The sequence below is a fragment of the Dromiciops gliroides genome, chromosome 3 (genome assembly GCF_019393635.1).
Source record: "Dromiciops gliroides isolate mDroGli1 chromosome 3, mDroGli1.pri, whole genome shotgun sequence".
Lineage (NCBI taxonomy): Eukaryota > Metazoa > Chordata > Mammalia > Microbiotheria > Microbiotheriidae > Dromiciops > Dromiciops gliroides.
Window position 1 is genome coordinate 438,592,604 of NC_057863.1, and position 24,382 is coordinate 438,616,985.

Below are 24,382 nucleotides of genomic sequence, written 5' to 3' on the forward strand. Positions count from 1 at the left end.
ATAATTATTTTAAATTATAATCATAAATTAATAATGTGATTTTTGAACTATTCACTTAAACTCAGGCATGTGCTAGTATATGTTTAACAACCATCTCCCTGAGAAAAGAGATGCATGCATGAAACACTTAAATTTATTCTATATTATTAACATTCTTTCTGTTCACTTAAATCTATAGACAGTCAACCAAGCAATAAATCAAGCCCTGATTTGTAGCATTTGCCAATTACCAAGTGTAAATGATCACCCTCAATTTAACACTTGCCTTAATTTGAACTAATTCCAGCATACCCTCTTTAAACTCTTACTAGTGTTATTTTTCCTAACCATAAAAATCATTGGTATAGCAAAGTTGGTGAGGGCTATAATGCAGATAATGAAATGGGAACCTCCACCCAGTTTCACAGTATTTGCACTCTTTCAGGTACTTTCTTTGGCTCCCTTCTTCCCTGGACCTATAGTTATTATGGCCTTGTATAACATGGGAGCATTTTGAACTGTTATTTCAGAGAAATAAGCATTAATGAGAGAGTCTTGGTAAAGCTCTTTTAAGAAACAAATCACTTACATGTCAGGTATTGAATTAACTCTTGATTTATTTACATGTAGATCCTCACATGTTGGGGCAGCTTGATCCTTCCAGTCAGATCTCAGGATCAAACTGGCAGAGAGTCAGGATCAGGTACAAAGAGGTGTGTGAGTGGATGTGTGAGTGGGTGGATGTGTGCATGTGAGTATGTGTGAGTGTGTGTGTGTGTGTGTGTGTGTGTGTGTGTGTGAGAGAGAGAGAGAGAGAGAGAGAGAGAGAGAAAGAGAAATAATGAAATGATTTGATTTTTGGAAATATTTTGAATTTTTCATGCTGCTACTGACCTTTATTAGTACAGATACTAATAAAGAATTGACATTAGTTATACGGTAACACCTTGTTTTATTTGGTATTTTCAGAGAAATTTCTTCAAAATATTAAATACATCTCTGCTTCATCTCAGAGTATTTTGAACCTAAGATAATGTTTTTGATAACTTAAGATTATCATTATGAACATAACCTGTTGGACTGTTTTGTAACAAAAATGCTTTGGGAATTTATTTAGGTTTATAGAACTGTCTGTTCCCTTACCGTATGGCCTCAGATGGCATGGCTTTTCCCATTCTTTTGTGTCAGCCTTTTATAGTTCTAATGCCTTTTCCCTCTGTTGTCTCTTGTTACTTCTCTTGTCAGTGAGCCTTCTGCTGCCTTTGTTTTTTATATTAACTGTCCCTTCTAAGGAAAGACCATAAAGTTTAGGGGTAGCCATTTGCCATTCAAGAGGTATTTCTTGGCTTATTGGTTCCAGGTTCAGTTTTGAATGGCTCAGTTTGCTAGAAGGCTAATATCCAAATAAATGAGACATTACTATAATTGGAAAAATATTGTCTTTACATCCATGTCATTGCTAATTGCATATTATTGGTAAGTAGCAGCTACTCATTTATAGAGGCTTTAGTATTTGAATGGTGGTATTAAGAAAAGACTTGGAATGTTAACACCTGGATCAGAGTATCTAGGGATACTGCTATTCATGACCCAGAGGAAGTACTATGAAGAACTAAAGTGAGTGGGACAAAAATCAGCAGTGGTTTATCAGTTTTAAATTTCTATCATGTGGAGCCATTTAGCTGTTTCAGATGTTCATGTGTCATTCATACATGGTATCTTTCTAGTTTCTAGGTTGCTTATCTAAGATTTCAGAATTTAGCATGCTAATTTTAAGCTTTGAGATGTTTGCATATTTCCCTTTGTAATTGAAAGAATATGTGTTTGGGTGCTTTTTTTTTTAAATAGAACCAAAAAATGTAAATATATTGCTGAAATGTCCAAAAATAAATCGAAGAAAACTAATGGGGAAGGGTCAAAATGGAAGAGAAAATGCATTAAAAGTGGATGGGCACTATAAACCCTTGAGGCATTTAAGTCAAGGCCTTCAGAAGCATGAAGGACAAAAAATATTTCTCAAAATCGGACAGAGAACAATATTCGTAATATTTTTAATGCCCATGTATTGTCTTTTGTAAAAGTTAGTTTTTCAGGCTTGCTTTACCATCTCATTGTGTCTTTATCACTTCAAGTCCTACAATGAAGCACATTTGGTTGAAGGAAAGCCTCCAGAAGCCACAAACCAGTGTGAGAATAACCTATAGAAAGGAAACTTGGCATCTCCAAATTTAGAAGCATAGTGCATGGATATGGCCCTATCATAATTTATAAACTTTGCAAAGTTTTTGCATGTTAAATACAAAAACTAATTGTGCTAATTAAATATTAAAGTAACATATGCCTAGATGAGTTGTTGACATTGTCCAACTTTCAGATATTAATACCTGCTTGCTTTAAATGGTAAAATGTATGTCTAGTTTGACTCTGGTAAGGCACACAAGTTGTTTCTTCATCTCCAGAGTGAAGTCACCCTGCTGAGAAATGAAGTAGCACAGCTGAAGCAGCTTCTTCTGGCTCATAAAGATTGCCCCGTGACCGCCATGCAGAAGAAATCTGGCTATCATGGTGAGTAATGTCCCATTACCCACAGCCTGAGGCTGCGTCAGTGAAATACTGCCAGGGAGAACTGAGCTAGCATGAAAAACATGGAAACGGCACTTCTAGGATTTAAGATGAAATGCTAGGATTTCTACAAGGTTGTTGGAGAACAGGATCCTGCCAGTAGTCATTTAAACCTAGTTTTCTAAATGCCCTAATGATAGATTTTCTTCGGTTTTCTATGGGCATCATCTTGCAAAGTTGTCATTTCCTATGGATAAATGAAGCTTCCCAATAATTTTTGAAGTATTGGAAGTATTAAAAATGGGTGTGGCTTTTCAGGGCAATATGTTTTCTTAGATTGGCAAAGTGAAAAATCATCCATTCCTCCCCAATTCTCTAATGACCACATGAGTGGGGAGCAGCTACCTTTACTTAACAGTATATCCAAGATCAAAATCTTTTCAAAATAGTTGATATCAGCTCTGTTCTCTATTCGATTCCTTGAATATTAATATATTCATCATTGTGAACTTTGAAGCTATTCCTTACAGTTACACAAACAGAAGGCTAAAAAGCAGTGGACAGTTTACAATATCCTATTGTTTAAAAAAGCATTTACAAAGAAATAAATGTTTGTGTTCAGCATTTTAAAGGTTAATTTTGCTTTTCCTTTTGAAACTTCCTTTTTGGGGGAATAAGATGTACAATGCAAGAACCAGCTGCCGCTGTTGAATAAATGGCCAATTTTGTCCATCGTACACAAATTTGTAACAAATAACGGAGCTGGGAATGCATTAGGCAACATTCATAATATATAACCCACAGCTTTCGTTTTTATGATTTAGTGATATTTCAGGATATTTGTAAATGTGAAGATTGTTTCTGCCATATGTATCCACTTCATTTTAATTTGCCAGTGTCAGTAATTCAGAAGAAAAGAAACATATTCTATTGCGTGCAAACAGTTCCTCAGGTGCTTGCGATAAAACTTAATGGCCACCATCTTTACTTGCAGTCATTGTAAGCAGTTTCATCAGAATGGGCAATATTTTTTAATTTAAAAGATTCAAGAGATTTAGCAACTCTCTGTTGCCATATATATTTAGAACACTGATTTTTGTCAGTTTTGAGCACATAAATCTCAGTCCTTTGATATCTAGTCATTTTGACAGAATAGCGAATTACGTTGTGAAGTAAATTGGAACCATATAGAAATATGTTTGGGATTTATATGAACAATGATTGCTGCAGGGATGAGGCCATTATAGCTCCCATCTGACCGAAGAAAATAATTTCATATAGAAACTACTGGGGATAACATTATGCATACATGATTTTCCTAACAAGTGAGGCTTTCTTGAGTTTTGATAGTTTGAAATGAAATGTATACTCACTTTGGGCTTGCATGAATATCCTAACATTTAAATTGCCAACCCTCAATTTTTTGTCGTTCACTCATTTCTTTGTGACCCTATTTGGGGTCTTCTTGGCAAAGATACTGGAGTGGTTTGCCATTTCCTTCTCAAGCCCATTTTGTAGATGAAGAACTGAGGCAAACCAGGGTTAAGGGACTTGCCCAGGGTCACACAGCTAGTAAGTCTCTGAGGCTGGTTTTGATTTTGAGTCTTCCTTTCTCTGGGCCTAGCGTTTTACACACTGCCACCTAGCCTTAATCCTCAGTTATCAGCCCCAAATTTTTGTTTCTCTTCTACCTTTCTGTATGGTAAGTATCAGTCAGTCAGTTTCTTCCCAACATCTGCCCAGTATGTTCTTAGGAAGTGTATCCAAGACCAAATAAAATAACTGTTTGAAAAGCTAAGCGAACAAGAATTGAATGTATAAAACAGACCATTTGATAGGGAATTTAAGAGAAAACGAAGTTTACTATTTGTTGCTTGGGATTATCCATACTATTGTTCCCTTCCTTCCTCTCAATGTGAGTTATCAAGAAGTGACTAAAATCAGTTATCTTGATGATATTGAATTAACTTTAATTTTTAGCTTTTGAAATGTCACTGAATTAAGTACAAATTCTAAAATATTGTCAATAATATAGAAAAGTCCAATTTCTTTAAGAATGAAGAGTGGTAAAGATGAACCAATTACATAAATGAAGGGCTCCTTTACATTTTGGAGAAAATGAAAGAAAATGAAGAAAATTATTACTTAACAAATTTTTAATGTGATAAAAATATTGCCATAATGACAGATATGATGGCATGAAATAAGTTGGTTCTATACTATTGTTTGGATTTATAGCAAGTAAATTAACTTCTTAGATTATATTTGTGAATAAAAAGCATTATGATCAAGGGTGATAGCTAGAATTTGTTTACTAGTACTGGGTAGAATATGGTGTATGATATAGACCTTTGTCAGTGAAAGCCAGTGTATATAAAACTATAGTGAGACAATAAAGAATAATTGAAAAGAACAATGATATTATGAAAAACAGAATAGGAGAATGATCTCATGTGACTATAAATCATACTCTCCAAATTTGGGCAATGCTAAAACATTTGTAAAAAATAATTTTTTGGCACTTAGGTGTGATTATAATTGTTTTATTATTTGAAAATATGGACACTTGTACATGACAATTGGCATGACAATTCATAGGATATTGGAATGGTTAAAAAAAATAGGTATTGTTTGTTTATTCAAAATCATGAAGCAAAACCTATTTTTCCAAACTCAAGCAAAGTTCAGAATAACAGTCAAACAAGATCCCGTGCAGTTGCTTTTTTTCCTGAGGTTCCTTATCTTGTCACTTAACTCTTAGGCCTTGTATCTGTGATTCTTAATATTGTTCATTTTCTCCCCTCACATTCTAGAACTGACTATCCTAGTATACACTAATAAATATAAACTTAATATACATATTTTGCTATTAGGGAATTTCTGAATCAATATCCTGTGCTTAATTTAGACTGCAGAACTTTGAGGTCTCCTAGATATATTTAAATAAATGTACTTTCCCTATTTGTTCATTTTGAAATGTTCCTTCCAGAATGTTTTTTTCCCTATTCTGTTTATCCCAGATCAGCCTCATTGTTTCTAAAAGCCATTGTATTCCCCTGTCTTGTTATATAGAATAGAAATGAAACTACATTACTTTATAGTAGTTCAGTGTGCTGTTTGATTAAACTATCATTGTTTTTCCTTTGTAGTTACCTGTTGTGTCAAATAATCTCTAAATCTGAGGCTTAGCGGTCCCTTCCCACCCTAATTCTGTGATAATCAATGATCTTTTTTTTTTTTGAATTCTCAATATTTTGCACCTTTAAAGTATATGACATCACAAGAAAGCTGTCATGTTTTGGGACCCGGTTCCCCTCTCACACTACCCACCCCCAATAAAAATTTAATTATATGAGGATTTGAAGGGCTTTAGAACCCTGATGAGTCCAAAAGAATGGAAATGGAACATTCCTCCTGACAGAAAAAGGTGATGAAGTTAAAAAGGAGAAAGAGACAGGCATTTTCAGACATGGCCAGTGTGGGAATTTCTTTTTACTGGAGTGTGCAGCTGTGTATTGGGGACTTTACTTTTTGTATTTAGGGGTTGTTTTGGTTTTGGTTGTGATGTGGTGTTTTTTTTTTCTCAATGGAGCATGGAGTAGCAAAGGGGACAGGTTAATAAAATAACTTTAAGAAGCACAGAGGGAAGGAGATGCAAGAAAATCTAGAAATGACTGAGTTATAGTGCATCAACTTAAAAAAACCCATGATTTTGAGGGGAGGCAGTTGGGGTTGTGACTTGCCCAGGGTCACACTGCTAGTCTGATGCTGGATTTGAACTGAGGTCTTCCTGATTACAGGCCCAGTGAGCTATTCACTGTGCTATCTAGCTGCCCCACCTTTTTTTTCTTCCCATTTTTAAAAGAAAGTAGATAAGGAAAATGGGATTTTATACATATATGTAAATTAAGCTCAGGTACTACCTTTTGGTAAAGACATTTATTATAAGTGCTCCCAAATGTCTTTTTAAAATTTTCTAAGGAAGAAATTCTGAATAATTCTGCTAGTGGAGAGTTCCAAGTTCATTAGAACTCTTACTTTGAAACTGTCCTTCCCTTGCACAAGGCCTGATGACCTTAAGGGTTACCCTGGGGGACTAGTCCATTTCTCTGTGGATCTTGGAAATATGTATGTTGCACTTCCTGCTCAGGTACAACCTTCAGCATGTGACTGCATCTCTGTGTGCTTCAGTTTCCTCACATTTGTTGCCTTTTAAAATAAAATACAAACTCCTCTGTTTGGCATTTAAAACCCTTCACAGGGGGGCAGCTAGGTGGCGCAGTGGATAGAGCACCAGCCCTGGAGTCAGGAGTACCTGAGTTCAAATCCGGCCTCAGACACTTAACACTTACTAGTTGTGTGACCCTGGGCAAGTCACTTAACCCCAATTGCCTCACTAAAAAAACAAACAAACAAACAAAAACCCTTCACAGGGGGCAGCTAGGTGGCCCAGTGGATAAAGCACTGGCCCTGGATTCAGGAGGACCTGAGTTCAAATCCAACCTCAGACACTTGATACTTACTAGCTATGTGACCCTGGTCAAGTCACTTAACCATAATTGCCCTGCACACAAAAAAATAAAAAACAAAACCTTCACAGCCTGACCTCTGCCTACCATACCACATACCTTTCAAGGCTTATTATGCATTCTTTCCCTTTTAAAATTCTGTACTCTGTGTATTCTGTACAAATGACCCTGACTTCCTCACACACAACATTCCAGTTGCTATCGCCCTTCCTAAAATTAATAACCTCTTTGCTTGTACTTTTTCAAATCCCTGAGTTCCTTTAAACCTCAGCTCAGAGACCCAGCTGCTAGTGATTCTCCTAAGTCTCAAATTAACTTGTGTTTATTCTATATCTGTTTGTATTTACTTTTATATATTGTTTCTACCTGATAGAATGCAAGCTTCCTTGAGGACTCTGAAATGCCTGACACACAAAAGAATCTTTAAAATGCTTTTGTTGTGTTATTAAAATAAATAAAGGGCTACCTGAAGGCATGGGTGGGGCATCTAAGAAAAAGAAAGTGGATAATTTTTAAAGGCCCCTTTAAATTCTAATATTCTAATGAACGTTTACCCTGGATAAGCAAATGAATATATATTTACCAACCTGGTAGATATTGGTATTGCTTTTTACAGTTAAGTACTGGTTTTCATTCTGCTAAAGGAGTAACAGAAGCCAATTGTAAAGACGGCAGAAGTTTTGGGTCGACTTTTTTTAAACATTTCTATTCTATTGTAGTATCTGGAGTTCTAATGTGGATTTTTAAAAATCTTAATTCATATAACTATAACAGCTGGTGGCATTTAGACTCTAAATATTGCTAAGTCTCATGTGTATGCATCATTAGAATCAGGTGTTGTAATCCTCCATTGTTGCAGTAGATGGAAAGTCAGCCAAAATCACTGTAGTTCTAAAAATGCCAAGGGAATAATTTGAAAACTTACATCTCATATGTAATAGTCTATTGTGGTGTCTTTTTGCTGTGTAATAAATATTTTTATCTTAAAATCAACAAATGGGCGTATACATAGAACTAAGCAAAAATATTTTCTCCCTAGTAAACTGATAAAATAGAAATATCAATAAAGGGGTTTGAAGTGACATGTCAAATTCGGCAACCTGTCCCTTCCCTCTTTTTTTTTTAAACAACCCATCAGCAAATATTTCTGGAGCCCCTATTCTGTGAAAAAACATTATACAGTGCCCCACTTTATCACCATACTTCGCAGGATTGTTTTGAAGAAAGCAATGTTTTTAGACCTTAAAGCACTGTATGAATGGGAATTATTTGTTACATTTCTGCCTTTCAGTTGGTCATTGAAGGCACAGTCAGCTACTCGGGGGTGGCCAGGGATGTCCCAGTTATAACATTATTTCAGTATGTCACGCCTGCCTCTAGATAATCAAGGATTCATCAGATGCCCTTTCTAATTTTTCAGTATAGTGGCCTATCATGTATAGAATAACCTTTACCATTGTTTCATTTGAGAAAAATAAATACTTGCTTATTTTTTTCTCAGCTGCTGATAAAGATGATAGTTCAGAAGACATTTCAGTGCCAAGTAGCCCCCATCCTGAAGCGATACAGCACAGTTCCGTCAGCACTTCCAATGGAGTGAGTTCAACTTCCAAGGCAGAAGCTGTAGCCACTTCAGTCCTTACCCAGATGGCGGACCAGAGTACAGAGCCAGCACTTTCACAGATTGTAATGGCTCCTCCTTCTCAATCACAGCCCTCAGGAAGTTGATTAAAAATCTGGATTGCAACAGTTTTAGATATTAATGACTTTAAAGGGAAATCAAGGAAAGACCAGTCTCCATTTAGGAGAAATCTGTAGTTGTAAAAATTATTAATTTTTTTTTAAATTGAAATTAAATTTGGCTCTAAAGATTGCGATATGGGCAGATGAAGATAAGACTGAGCAAGTTTCTAGTCTCTGTGGAAAAGACTTTTCTTTTTTATAAATATTGTTAGATTTAATAGTTCTTTTCTGTGCTCAATGTGTAAAGTGTGTGTATAGTACAATGTGATTTATTTCACTTTTAATTTGATGTTATTATTTTAACAAATATGGGGATATTACTAAATCTCCCTTTCCACTTCCCTATTCCTCCCTAACTATCCTTTACCCTTCAACTGTGATGGTAGTATTGTTATGTCATTTATACCAAAGTTCTGCATAGTCCCTACTGACTTTGTGATATTAACAAGGTCATAAAGCACTAGGCAAGAGAAAGATAGTAACGGTAAATTTGCTTTGAATCTTTTTGCCTTTTTTTATTTTGCACATTGTGAGAGGAAGAACTGTGGGAGAAAACATTTGCTTTATATCATATTGTGGGGCTTTATTTGGCTTTTAAGCTTTTTTTAATGTCAGTATGGTATAAGACATACAGTACCTTTTTATGCACATTCTTAAACTAGATCAGGGTCATGAGTAAAAAAAATGGGTTTGTTTTGTTTGTTTTTTTTTTTTAAGAAATTAAATTGATCTTAGTATGTCAGCCTTTATCATTTCAAATCCAAATAAAAGTGTGCAGTTACCCTACTTTGTGAGGCTAAACAACAGTAAACATATAGTGTATAATACAGGGTTATTAGATATCGAAAGATTTTCAAAATTAACTTGATCTTTTGTGAATTTCAAGTTACAAACTGAGGAGTTTATGCATAATCAAGTATGATATGATCATCAGAAAAACCTAAAGTGACTACACTAGACCACTCAAAACTTTTTTTTGTCATAGTCTTGTACTTGCAAGCTAACTTGTACTTAATCTTGTGAAAGCACTGTCATCTTTTAGTAGCAAATTTTGATACCTTTCTCGTGGAAAAAAATCAGTATCTATCTTGAAAACAATGTAATTATAATGTGGAGTGTGTGTGTGGGTGTGTGTGTGTGAGTGTGTGTTGGGCGCATGAGCGCACATGTGTGCGCTTGTATGGATGGTTCAATAGTTTATGCCGGCAGTCTTTGCTTGAGTGTTTAAAGATGCCTTCAATGTGATGCTGGCTAGTAGATGATTGCAGTTTAGAATGTTGTTTCCTGTGCGGACTTGGATAACTAACATTCCATGGTGTCGTCTGTTTCTGATGAGATGATTGGAGGGACACTTTTCTCATTATCCAATCATCTATAGGATATTGAGTTTTCTAAATGTGCCATTATCTATTCTTATTCTGCACTTATGTTCAAAATACAGTACAATATTTTACAATAGACTAAATTGTTAAAAAACAAAAACAAAAACAAAAATTAGTAGGTGTATGCTTTCAGGTAAGCAAACTTTGTAAAATAGCTATAAAGCATACCCAGTAGCAACTTTTGGCATTCAGGCAGGATTCCATTATGTAAATATAACATGGATATCTGTAATGCTTCTATAATAAGTTGTGTGGTTTGTTCTTCCTTCTACATGCTACACTATCTGCTTGACTGACATTTAAAAAACCTGTAAGGAACGTCCTCGATGATTCTAGGAAAAGAATATGCTTTATATAGTATCCAGTCTTTCTAAGGTCAAAAACTACAAAGCATCCAAATTATCTGAATACCACTTTGGGACTTTTTAAATGTAAAGATAATAGGAATTCTCAATACGTGGCCTATTAAAAATCATTTTAGTTGGCAATCCAGCATCTAAAATCTTTGGTTTTAGCTGATTTCATAGTTACAGTTTAATCAGTGAAAGTAATTTCTCACTGATGATTCTGCCACAGATATGCAGAGAAAGAATTGATCTCAAAGGCACAAAATGTGAATTCTGCAAGAAAGTTATATAATTAGTATTTTTTATCATATTTTTGGTGGGTTAGGTAAAGCCTCATTGGTTCACTCTCCTGAATGCTTCAAAGCATTTTTCTTTTTATTTATAAGGTTTTTTTTGGTAATAGAACTCTCACAACTGTAAAATAAAACGACATAGATGTAAGGAGATATGTAAACAATTACTGTACTTTATTGAGGTTAGCAGAATTTTCATTATAAAGCAATCTGTATTCAGCAAAAGGAAAACCATTATTAGTTGTACAAATTCCGTTTTGACTTTAAGTATGTCACACTACTTCTGTAATTAACATTTGGAGTCTTTACATTTGAAATGTTTCACAAACTGTACTGTTTTCTTTTACATGCAGTTTGCATGAGTAAATCATCAGAGAATAAAGTCTATCTTTAAATTACATTCATAAGTTGATTGCTTTTCTCTCATTACACAGGGACATCAGCAGTTACCTTTTTTTAAAGAATATTTTTCATCATTGGGAACTCAAATAATGCTTTTTTTCTTTTACCTTTCTTTTTTCTGCTTATTCTAATAGCACTCTTATGCTTACTGTTTTCAAAAACTACCCCAAGTCACTCTGATGCAAGCATTGACAACCATGAGGTACTTCTTAACTCTCTCTACCCCTGTGTCCCACCCCAGCACCACCCCCGCTCTCTCTTTATCTCATAGTTGCACTCATCTTTCATCTTTCCCTTGTCCTACACCCTCCCATCCACAAATACCTGGTTGTTCTGCCATCGCAAATCTCAGGGGTCAACATTTCACCCTCTCCTGCCCCTGTAACATGGGAAGGAAAAGATGATGGAAACTTGGCACAATAATTTTTTAAAGGTTATTAGATGTATAAAAGGTTAAATTGTCCTTTAGCACAAATTTAGTCAGATGAGTCATTTCCTGACTAATGTTCCAATGTAATATTTTCCATTCACCATAATAGTTACCCTTTTATCTTGAACAGTGTATTTGATGCCATATATTGAATTGATAAATGGCAGGTGCTGACTATTCTAGAAGTGAAGGCAAATACATTTAAAATGTCATGAATCACTGTGAAGTTTGAATGAGGGATGAAGAACTATGAGGAAGGGACTTGCTGGCCACTGATTCAAAAGTAGGAAGGTATGCATTACTTAGGAAGAAAATATCATAGCTTGGGGCAGCTAGGTGGTACAGTGGATAAAGCACCGGCCCTGGATTCAGGAGTTCCTGAGTTCAAATCCGGCCTCAGACACTTAACACTTACTAGTTGTGTGACCCTGGGCAAGTCACTTAACCCCATTGTCCGTAAAAAAAAAAATATCATAGCTTGCTAACATTTATAAAAACTAGCTTGAAGATTAAAATATTTCAATCACTTTCTTATTTTAGTTAGTAAGTACACAGAAGCCCAACTTTAATGTGATCCTTTCTCATCCTCACAGGTTCAATTATGTTTGTAAAATTTATTGAATAATTAGTACCCCTTTGAATTGAGTTTAACATGGACTCAGACCGATTTCAGCTATCTATAGAATAGTGATATTAAACCAAGACTGCTCTTCTTGGGTGAAATTTTATCCACTCAGGTGAAATTTGAACAGAGAAGTTTTCAGTGATTAATTTAAATAGTAGAATTCATGTTTTAGGCTAAAATGGCAAAAAATAACATTTGATCACTCAAATGCACCATCTTTGGCCAAAGGGTGGTATTGGAGGGAGCTATTTAGAATCTATAGTCTATTTTAAAGTACTTTTAAATGAGATTAATCCTTTGAAATTGTTTACTATTTAATTTATTTTTGTCATGGAGATAAGCAGAATTAATTTTGTAACAAATAAAGCCCAGTAATTGAATAAGTGATTTTAAAACAATATAAAAATTCAGAAGTTACCCTATTGAGGGTTCAAGATGTTTTTCTCACTTAAATGATACTGAACTACTTTTCAGTTCTCTGTCAATAAGACTTGACAAAAAGTTGTTTATAATAATAGGGGAAAGATGATAAAAAAAATTTTACAGGTTTGTTTGTTTTTTCCCCATAGTATATGCCCTAGGTAGATGAAAAGGTCTGAGGGAAACTGGTTTGACAGAATTTTACCTTGTGAAATATTTCTGTAGATTATCATCTTGACCACAATAATGATACTAACAACTAGATGCAAATCAAATTATCCTTTTTTTTTTTCTATTTGTTTCCCGGAAACACTAGTGTCAGACTTAGAAGGAATTTCAAAGGCCCGCTAATCCAGAAATATGATATACAAGACAAGTCAGTTTTTGCTGAGAAATCACCTCTTCCTGAGGCAGCCTAGTCCATGTTTTGGGCTCCTTAACCTCAAGCCTAAATTTGGCTTTTTGAAATTTCATTCCAGTCTGGATTTTCCGAGGTCCATGTGTACTTATTGGGTCCTGTCTCAGTGCTCGCAATTCCTGACTCTTCCTGGGAATGATAGGGTCGTAGATTTAGAGCGGGAAGGGACCCTTGAGATCATCTAGTCAAATCCCCTCTTTTTATAGAGAAGTAAACAGACGTCAGGAGGGGTCAAAGTGTTTCCAAGGTCACAAATGTAGCGGAGCCTGGATTCTAACTCAGATCCTCAGGCACCAAACCCATCAGCATTTACAATCTCATTCTCTCAGCCCTGGAACCTAGGCTAAAAGATAGCTTTTTTTTGTCTTTGCCCCCTTGCTTTTATTTATACCTTATTTGTAGGCATTTTGCAGTTTCATATTTATTACACTACTCAATCACAAATGAGACGGTGGTATTGGCCCCATTTTTTCTTCCGTTTATTCATTAAATATACATTAGATTTCCATTTCTGTGCATACAACTGTTTAGACTATGAGAGAGATAAAAACTTAGATTAGCGAATAGTGACTGCCTTCATGAATCTTAACATTTAGGAGTTGGATAAAACACCAAAACAGGTAACTAGAATATATACTATTAAACTATCAATTCTTAAATACCCTTGTTGCTTGCACAATGCATTATATACTGAGGTAATAGAGGTTGAATGTGGGGGTTCTACTCTCATTGCTAATTAAAACAGGACAGTAAAACAAGAAAAAATCTGAAAGCATTTGAAAAGTTTTGTTGTCGAGTTTCATTGAGGAAAGCTCCCAGAATCATCTGGTTTAGCTAGATGTCAAGTCAAGCCCTCTTTCTACATTTTTTTCAGCTGCTTTTCCTGCTACATTTAGTGATAATTAATCTTAAGTTTCTCACCACTATAATGTTTTGCAAATTAACGATAGTCCTATAAAAACTGATCATTGACAAAATAAGATCATATATGTCAACCATGAGGCCATTCAATGAGCTGGTATTTATTAATTTTGAATTCCTTGAATTTTATTGAATTAAATTGCCTCCATCAGTGTATAGTAGGTATGTGTGTATTAACCGAAAGACTCATATTTTGTTATGCCCACAATTAAATGTAAAAATGGTTTCCCTCAAACTAGTCTGCTGTAAGATATCATTATGGGCATTGTAGCATCCAATACCAGACCCTCAGAATTCATGTACAAGTAAGAGCTACAAACAACATTTTATGGGGGGAAACAACTGGAAAGCTGGTAGACTGCCTATAGCCAATGTAAAAATCACACAAAACGTTAGAATAAGAGTTTTTCTACAGAGGTGTCAAGAGTAAAATGCATGAAACCCAGCCGAAATCTTACCAAATGTAGAATTGTTGAATCATAAACTAAATTCAAGAAATAAATGAATTAAGAATGACTCCAGTCTGATTTTTTTTCCCTCCCATTACATCAAAAATACAGAACTACCTCTCATGTTCAGAACCACCTGCTCACCTGTGAAGGACTCCATATCAATTGGAATAATTAAAGGGAAAAGGTAGTATATTTTGGCATTCCAAACCTCTAATTCGAAAATTGATGGTAATAGGAAATATTGGCAAATGTCAGCTTGGAAAAGACCCATTTTCTACTAGTTGGGTGCATCAGTAATCTGGTCAGCGGGCTGTGACCTTTCAGTTCATTTTGAAACACTATGTCAATGACTTTCTGACTGATGAGAAAATATCCTGTATCTCTAGCATGTCCTTGAGGCATCCCTATTGTGATGTTACCATTTTTCTTCCCCAAAATGTATCTTAGTTGCATATTATGTCTTAATTTCATAATACTTTTGACTGGGGGGTTCAGTTCTAAATCAAAGACATAATTTGTTTCACATTATCTCATTCATTCTAATAATTAGGAAAAGACCCTTTTGATGTTTAGCTTTCTAATTTATTTTAATAATGTTCTGATGGCATCATAATTAAATGAAGGTTGACATATTAAATCTTTTTTTTTGTATTAGGTTCCATTTCCTGTAAAGGTTATACAGAAGGAAGAATATTTTTTAGCAGATTTCTTTTTAAATAAGCAATTTCAGCCTAAAGAAACAATTTAAGTAAATGAAGAAGAGGTTGTTTGTTACAGCCTGCTGAAGAAATCTGACAGATGAATTTTAAAATGACCTTTCCCAATTGTGTGGCCTTCCTTTTACTATGAACAGAAAGCACTACTTTGTGTTTGTGGAAAAAAGAAGCAGGAATTTTAAGTTAATAACTTAAGACCATACTAGGTAACTTTATTTTTCATTTTCATTTATACCATGGAACAAATGTTAAAGTTTGGCCTCCCCCCCAAAAACTCACATTTCATTCAAACTTAGTTGTCACCACTCTGCAGTTTGTATTGTGTCTCTTTAAAACCATACTAAAAAATCTAATCCCAAACCCACTCCACTTCCTAATATCCCTATTTATTTTGAGGGTACCACCATTTTTCCCATCACCCAAGTTTACCACCCACAAGTAATTCTTCATTTTTACTCAACCCTCATCCCCCATTGGTTGCCAAGTTTTACAGACTTGATTTCCTCAACATACATGTGTCTCCTCTATTCATACGACAACTATACTAATTTGGGCACTCATCTCTTGACTGTTGTTTAGTCATTTCAGTCACATCCAACTTTTCATGACCCCATTTGGGGTTTTCTCAGCAAGGATAATGGAGCAGTTTGCCATTTCCTTCCTGCTCATTCTACAGATGAGCAAACTGAGGCAAACAGTTCAGTGACTTTTTCATGGTCACAGAGCTATTGTCTGTAGCAGGATTTGAATTCAGGTCTTCCTGACTCCAGGCCCAGCACTCTATCCACTGCACCACCTGGTTGCTTAGCTAACTAGACTACTGCAATAGCCCAATTGGGCTCAGTGCATCCAGACTCTTAACTAACCCCTTGCTGATCTACAGCTAATCACTCAATCATGTGTTCTTAAAGCCTAGGTCTGACCCTATAGTGGCTGTTAAGAAACCTCCAGGATAACTTTAGGTTAAAACACAAACATTTGTTTGTTATTTAAAGTCCCCTGCAGTCTTGCTCTAGTCCACCTTTCCTGGCCTCTTAAAGATTATTATCTTCCACACATCATGGCCTACTTGTTCTTCATGCGTGCTACATCTCAAGGCTCCATGTCTTTTCTACAGGCTTTATTCCATGGTGGACATGAAAATGAAAAATTATATTTGTCATAGAATGTTCTCCCTTTTCACCTCTGCCCCTTTAAAATCTTTAGCTCCTTTTAGGATTCTGCTTAAGTGCCACCTTGTTCAAGAGGCCTTTCCTAATTTGCCCCAATTGTTAGTATCCTATCCCAAATCCCTTTTTATCTATTTCAAATACATCATCTATTTCTCTGTGAGTATACTGTTCCTGCCTACCCGCCAAACCCCATACCATATGAGCTCCTTGAACTATCTATATACCTTGTGGCAAATAAAATTTTATCGGTTGGTTGATGGAGGGTAGGGGTGGGAGTGCAATAGTGAAGCTTTTTAAATTAGTGAATAATTTCATTTATTATATGTCAGCTAGGGTGCTAAGCACTAAACATAAAAAGAGAGGGGAAAATTGTGTGTCCTAAAGGAGATAGCTAGGTGGTCCAGTGGATAGAGCACTGGGCATAGAGTCAGGAAGACCGGAGTTAAAATCCAACCTCAGAGGGGAAGCTAGATGGCACAGTGGATAGAGCACCGGCCCTGGAGTCAGGAGTACCTGAATTCAAATCCGGCCTCAGACACTTAACACTTACTAGCTGTGTGACCCTAGGCAAGTCACTTAACCCCAATTGCCTCACTAAAAAAAAAAAAAAAATCCAACCTCAGACACTAGCTGTGTGACCTTGGGCAAGTCACTTAACCTCTGTTTGCCTTAATCCACTGGAGAACAGAATGAGAAGCCACTCCAATGGTTTCCAAGAAACTCCATGGTTAGTATCAGCAGGCTGTGGTCCACAGGGTCGTGAATAGTTGGACAAAATGGACTGAAAAACAACAAAGGAGCTTACATTTTAGTGGGGAAGATGACATAAATAACTAGGTAAATATAACAACAACAATAGCTTGCACTTACATAGCACTTCAAGGTTTGGGTTTTACAAAATTTACCTCAATGTGTCTTCACAACAAGGTAGGTGCTAATACCATCTCCATTTTACACATGAGGACTGAGGGAGACAGGTCATCACTTGCCCAGGATCACACAACTAGTAAGAATCTAAGGCTAGATTTGAACACAGGTCTTTCTGACTCCAGTTCAACCACGGTGCCACCTAACTGCTGTTTAATTTCATAAAAATTAAAAGTACATACAAAATATTTACAGAGGAGATGAAAAGTAATTTCATCTTGCAAATGCTTTCCTGACTGGTTTCCATGAAACAAAATTCCCCTCTCAGGTTAAGCTCATCACCTCCTCCCTCAGCTTCTTCTCCCCTCATTGGAGGCCTAGAAGGCAGAGTACAAACTCCTCCCAATGCCTTCCTTTATAGAGGGCAGGAAACTGGGCTTTTGGATTCCATTCACTCTGTATATGCTACCCTGCCTGGTTTTTTCAACTCCACAGAACAAGAAGCCCAGGCACCCTCTTGTGTCCCCCATTACCTCCCACCCCCACTTTTGTGTGTCCCCCATTAGATTGTAAGCTCCCTGAGAGCAGGGACTGTCTTTTTTTGCAACGTTTATTGCATGTTTTGGAGAGGGAAAGCACCATTAGAGGGACCAGGAACGGCTTCCTTTAGAAGGTGGAACTTAAGCTGAGTCTTAAAGGATGCCAGGGAAACTGAGGCAAAGACAAGGAGGGAGAGCTTTCAAAGGATGGGAAAGGTACAGGCAGTGCTGAGGAACTGAGATGGGAGATGGAGGTTCACATCTGGGAAGCACCAAGTGGGCCACCCTAGATGGATCAGAGAGCATATCGGGATAGTCCAAGGGAGAGGTGAGGAGGTGTGGTGGCTGCTAAGTGGGAAGGAAAAGGGCTATACAGGAGGAGTGTTGTGAAGGTAAAAACAGTGAAGAGGAGGTGACACCAAGGGTGCAGTAAGGCATGCCTGGCAGAATCAACTTACTGTTGATAATAAGTTGTGGAGTCTTTTCAGTCCTGTCTGACTCTCTGTGACCCCATTTGGGGTTTTCTTGGCAAAGATACCAGAGTGGATTGCCATTTCCTTTTCCAGCTCACTTTATAGATGAGGAAACTGAGGCAAACAGGATTGTGACTTGCCCAAGGTCACACAGCTAGTAAGTGTCTGAGGCGGATTTGAACTCAGGTTTTCCTGACTCTAGGACTGGCACTCTTATCTACTGCACTACCTAGCTTTCCTTAAAAAACACTATATAAATGCTACATATATTAAGTTTGAGATGTCTATGGGACATACAGGCAGTTTGTGATGTGGGGACTCGAGCTCAGCAAAGAAGCCAGGGCTGGATATATAGATCTGGGAATCATCTATCTAGTGATAATAATTGAATCCATGGGAGCTGATGAAATCACCAAGTGAGGATATATTACGGGGGGGGCAGGGCACAAAAATGCCCCAGAACACAGCCATATGGGACACCTAGAGTTAGTGGGCATAAAATGAATGAATATCCAGCAAAGGAGACTAAGAAGAAATGAATAGGTGAGGAAGAGGAGAATCAGGAGTAAGCTAGAAAGCAGAGAGCATCCAGGAGGACAAGGTGATCAGCAGTGTCAAAGGCTGCAAATAGATCAATGAGAAAGAGCCATTCAATTTGGTGGTTAAGAAATCCCAGAAGTTTCAGTTGAATGATAAGGTCTGAAGACCTATTGCAAAGGGTTTAGAAGAAAATGAGAGGGGTGGAAAGTGGAGGCACCTAATATAGATGGCTTTACCAAATGTAGTAGAGAAAGAGAGAAGAGATATAGGACTTCACTAATGTGGATGGTAGGGGCAAGTGAGGATTTTTTAACCCAGGATTAGAACTGAAGAATACATCAAAGGATCAAGACACATCAATTGGCTCGAAGTATTTTTTTTATCCAGAAAGCAAATAAAAACATATTTCAAAGTAAAATTATAATATTTTTTGTGTCATAGCACCTAGTACTTGTAGTGTTCAAAACAGGGGGAGACATGGGCATATTTGCAGGCAACAGGAAAGGAACCAGCAGATAGGGAGAGATTCAAAATTAGAAAGAGGGAAGGAGGGGCAGCTAGGTGGTGCAGTGGATAGAGCACCGGCCCTGGAGTCAGGAGGACCTGAGTTCAAATCTGGCCTCAGACACTTAACACTTACTAGCTGTGTGACCCTGGGCAAGTCACTTAACCCCAATTGCCTCACCCCCCAAAAAAAAAGAAAAAAAAGAGAATCAATTGGGGGAGGAGGATTACTTTGGTGCCATGAGGACCCAGTGGAGATTGGAAAGCTTAACATTTTAGTGGGCCTCCTAATCGCCATTTTGTGATCTCCTCTGGCTCTATTGAACAAAAGAGATAGATAATGAGAAAATTGAGTTTGACAACACATGATCATTGATAGGACAAGTAGACAAAGGATTCCAGATTAGAGGATAGTTTAGAAAAGATGCTTACTCAAAGCTTGTGCTCTGAGCCACCAAGCGTTCAAGATAGGAAAGAAAAGAGTGTGATCAGTGCAGGGGGAATGGTCTGGGAAAGAACTGATGAATGGAGGGAATGGATGTCAAAGTGACAATAAAGAATGAGGTTGAGGGCAGGGGGAGGTCTGTGCCCTGAAGCATTGGGAAGATAGAACATGGAACAACTGTGAGCAATGGCAAGCTCAAGAGTATGACCATTTCTGTGTGTTGCTAAGGTGAGCTAGATTGGAGTAAGGTCAGGTAGGAGTAGGTTGTGTGAAAGAGGGAGCTGGTCTCTCAGAGTTCCATGAGGTTAATTGGCCAATTAGATATCTTCAAATCAATTCAATAGGCATTTATTAAGTGCCCACTATGGTCTAGACATCAGGAAAGATAAATAAGACACTGTCTATCTTCAAAGAACTTAACAATCTAGTAGGGGAGAGAAGAATATACATCAATGTCTTTAAGACAGCAATCATGGTGAATTTGATTCAGGCTGTGCGTGACCACTGGGTTCATATCCCGGTACCAATGGGATTTGTTGTTGGCTATTATTTAGACAAGAGGAGTGATGAAAAACTAACCACTTTTAGGAATAAGAGCATGTTATTTAAAGGGGAACTGAAACCTAATGAAGAAGTTACCTGGAAATAAAGACTTTAGCTGAATTGAGAAATTTTCATGTTAAATAAAAATATTTTATGAAAGGAAAAAAAAAGAGAAATGAACAAAATGCTATGATAATTCCAAGGAAAGGAAGCAATTTCTTTCAGCTTTGGGAATCAAGGAACGCTATATGGAGGAAATAACCACTAGTTGGTTTTAAATGTTCCTTTTCTCTTGTAGAATCTAGGCATAATTATTTTGAATTTATTTCAATATCTGGCATTCTTTTTTATATAAACTGCTATTAGCTCATCCTGTGCAGCATTGATATTTATCATAGTACCTGAATTAATGTTATATCCAGAATCATGGGACACCATCCTTCATCAGAATTTGCAGTAAAAGCAATAATTTCTATTTTAAGCATGTTGTAAGCTATTCTAGTCTTCTCATGTCATTGCTAGACAACAATTAGACTATAATTGGATGTAATTAACTTTCCTGCAGACTACAGTATACTCTACTTATGACAAGGTAGCACTTAAAATATGAAAATCTGTTTCTCACCTTGAAAATATCAAAGGAATGCTTCCAGGATGATCGTTATAAATAATTGCTTCACTGATCAGCATAAGCTTTGAGTAAGCATCTTCTCATCAGTAGTGAGCTATTTTAAAAATGGAACCGTATCAATAATTTAGAATCTTGGATAAAAAAACAATTAGGCATAACTATTGAAACTATCTAATAATTGTGTAGATAATTTAAATCCCCACATAACACACATATATTCTTTTATATATGTACAAATGTGTATGTGAGTATATAGATAGATATTCTTTTGGTACCCTTCTGGCATGGAGGAAGATTGAAACACCATGTATGTTTGTGTGTATGTGAATGCATGTGGATGTGTGTGTATGTGTATATGTATAAGTATATCTGTGTATGGGTATGTGTGCATGTGTATGTGTGTATTGTGTAAATGTGTATTGTGTATGTATATGTATTGTGTATGTGTATATGTGTGTCTCTGTGTTATGTATATGTTTGTGTGTATATATGTGTGTATGCATGTGTATATTATGTATAAATACCATTATATGTATATACACACATATACATATATGTTTGAATTGTCAAACACCCGTGTGTATATATTTATATTTATGTGCATATTGTCCTATATATGACAATTCATGTGTGTCTGTGTGTGTGTATGAATTGTCAATCTTCTTCTGTGCTAGAAGGGCACCAAAAGAATATATAATCCCCTTGGGGAGGAATACAGTGATGCACATGAAATAACAATAAAACATAATGGAGTATACAATTCTGTGGCATAGTTTGTAATAATGTATTATGTAAATGTTACAAGTTCAATCAATCCATCAATGTTTCTTAAACATCTACTATGTGCCAGGCACAGTGCTAAGCGCTAAATTCAGAAGAATAAGAGATTTACGAAGATTTATTTGCAAGGCTAGAGCAGTCAGAGGAGGCTTCATGGAGTAAGTGGGACGTAAAGAGTTCCCCTGCCTCCACCCCCAAGGATGGGAAGGATTTGAATAGACAAGAGAATCAAATGAGGAAAGATGCATATGAAGATGGCTGGTTCTCAAGACCTTCCCAACAGGAACCATAAAAGTCAGTGTAGATATGTAGACAAATGGGATTTTTTGATCAGAGGGGTGATATGATGAAAGTGGTGTTCAGGAAATATTTGATTGACATTAGTGTTAATGATATGGAGGGGATGGAAACCTACAATCCCAGTTCCTATTGCATTTCAGGGTTGAGTTTGGTAGCTCTCAAAGCTTTCCTCTGATTCTGAGGTTCTGGGATTCTTTAAGGCCAAGCAGAAATCTTTTGCATTAATAATAATGATAATGGGGGGCAGCCAGGTGGTGCAGTAGATAAAGCACTGGCCCTGGATTCAGGAGGACCTGAGTTCAAATCCAGCCTCAGACACTTGACACTTACTAGCTTTGTGACCCTGGGCAAGTCACTTAACCTTCATTGCCCTCCCAACCCCCCCCAAACAATAATAATGATAATGATGATAATAAAAATAATAATAATAAACATTTATATAGCATTTACTATGTGCCAGGCCCTATACTAAACAATTTCCAATTATTATCTTATTTGATCCTCACAACAACCCTGGAAGGGAGGTGCTATTGTTATCCTGAGGCAACTGAGGAAGAGGATGCTTAAGTGACTTGCCCAGGGTCATACAGCACATGTCTAAGGTTGGATTTGAACTCAGGTCTTCTCGACTTCAGGCCCAGTACTCTGTGCCACATGTGCCAAGTGTGAGATAATGAAGGCTTTGGCTAAAGGGTGGCATTGAGAGCAGGGATGAATACAAGATGAATTTTATGGGAAATGTCAACAAGACTTGAGGATTAACTGGATAGGAAGCATGAACAAGATGGACCCAGTCAGTAGGTCTTCAGTCTGGTTGATAAAGAGAAAAGTAATGTCATGGATATGAAGAAAGTGGAAGGGGCATTTGATTTTGAGGTAGTTAGGGATTCATTTTAGCTCTAAAGTTGAAGTGAGGTGGAAATAGCCAACTGAAAATCTCTAGTAAGTACTTAGAAGTATGATCCTGGTGTTTCAATGAAAAGATGGGACTAGAGATAGAGATTTTTCCAGTCCTCACAATAAGATGAAGTCATGAAAACAGCCATGCTGGTTGTGTTGGCACATGCCTGTAAGCCTACTGTCAAGGGAGGCTAGAACTGATGGATCACATGAGCTTGGGAGTCTTGGAACTTCAGTAGGGCTAAAGCCAATGTGTGCAGAGACCTGAACGAATATGACCAAGCCCACCAGGCAACCTATGGAGGGTCAAACCAGCCCCGGTCAAAATCAAAACTAGTCAAAGGCCCATGAGATCTCTACTGCACTTCAAACTTGGGTGAGATGGGGAAACCAACTCAAAAAAAAAAACTTTTTAAAGGACTAATCCTTTTTTTTCTTTTTTGCTCAATTCTGTGATTCACATTGTATTTGCTTTGTTTTATAAATGCCTTTTTATATCCATTTCTCAATATCTCCCCAGCTTCAAACCCTCTCTTGTAACAAAGAAAAACAGTCAGACAAAACCAATACACCAAATGACCTTATCTTCAGTGTCTGATGCTATATTCTAGACTTTTAGTCCCCCACCTCTCTACTATGAAGAGAAAAGTGTTTCTTCATCATTTATCATACTGAACCAAAAATGGTTATTGCAATTAATCAGATTTTGGTGGTATCTTAATGGTTTTGTTTAAAACATTATAGTCATATTTATTGTTGTTCAAGTTCTAATTTCTTTGCTTTGCACTGGTTGCTACAAATCTTCCCACGTTTCTGTAAATTTCTCATCTTTAGCTTTTTTTTAGATCACAATAATACTCCATTATATAGAATCATATTATGTGATATTTAATATATTGTATACGTTATATATAATAGTATGTACTGTTATATAATCTAGCATATAATATTATATGACACTCCATATATATTTTATATACATATATATAAATGGAGTATTATTGTGTGTATGTATGGTGTGTATATATACACATATACATGCGCACACCCACATATATACCACATATACATATGCGTGTACATGTACACATACATATGCATATGATGTATATATGTATATGTGTGTACGTACATACACACACACACACACACACACCATAGTTTTTTCAGGCTTTCTCCAACTGAATAGCCACTTCTTTGCTGGGTTTTTTTTTTTTTCTGCTACCACAAAAGGGGCCAATGCAAATATTTTTATATATGTGAACCTTTCCATCTTTGACCACCTTGGGGTAATAGTGGAATCTGTGATGCCCTTTGGCAATGGAGATCTGATTTAGTGAGCAGGAAGAGGCAATCTGGGAGATTTGCAAGTAAGAAGAAAGAAATGACCCACCCAGAATGTTTTTAACTAGTCTGCCCTCTCTTGCCCTCCCCTACCTGCACAGACACTAAAATAAAATCAACATTTA

The 24,382-nt window shown here is 36.6% G+C and overlaps 2 protein-coding genes across 4 annotated transcripts in view; both read left to right on the forward strand.

Annotated features, from left to right (window-relative positions):
• The window catches only part of ATF2 (activating transcription factor 2), a 111,943-nt gene extending 102,418 nt beyond the window's left edge, over positions 1–9,525 (forward strand). Inside the window, exons 12-13 of one of the 3 annotated variants that reach the window (XM_043993098.1) lie at positions 2,439–2,544; positions 8,572–9,525. In XM_043993098.1, coding sequence (XP_043849033.1) covers positions 2,439–2,544; positions 8,572–8,798 — 333 coding nt within the window. In that variant the 3' untranslated portion in view covers positions 8,799–9,525. Of the gene's footprint in view, positions 1–2,111; positions 2,128–2,438; positions 2,545–8,571 lie in introns of those variants that run through there. The other 2 variants (XR_006355600.1, XR_006355601.1) reach the window with 2 other exon arrangements.
• A 10,706-nt stretch (positions 9,526–20,231) lies between these two features.
• On the forward strand, positions 20,232–20,408 carry LOC122745709 (NADH dehydrogenase [ubiquinone] 1 beta subcomplex subunit 1-like). Its single transcript, XM_043991128.1, has one exon. The coding sequence runs from the start codon at positions 20,232–20,234 to the stop codon at positions 20,406–20,408; it is 177 nt and encodes a 58-aa protein (XP_043847063.1).
• The last annotated feature ends 3,974 nt before the right edge of the window (positions 20,409–24,382 follow it).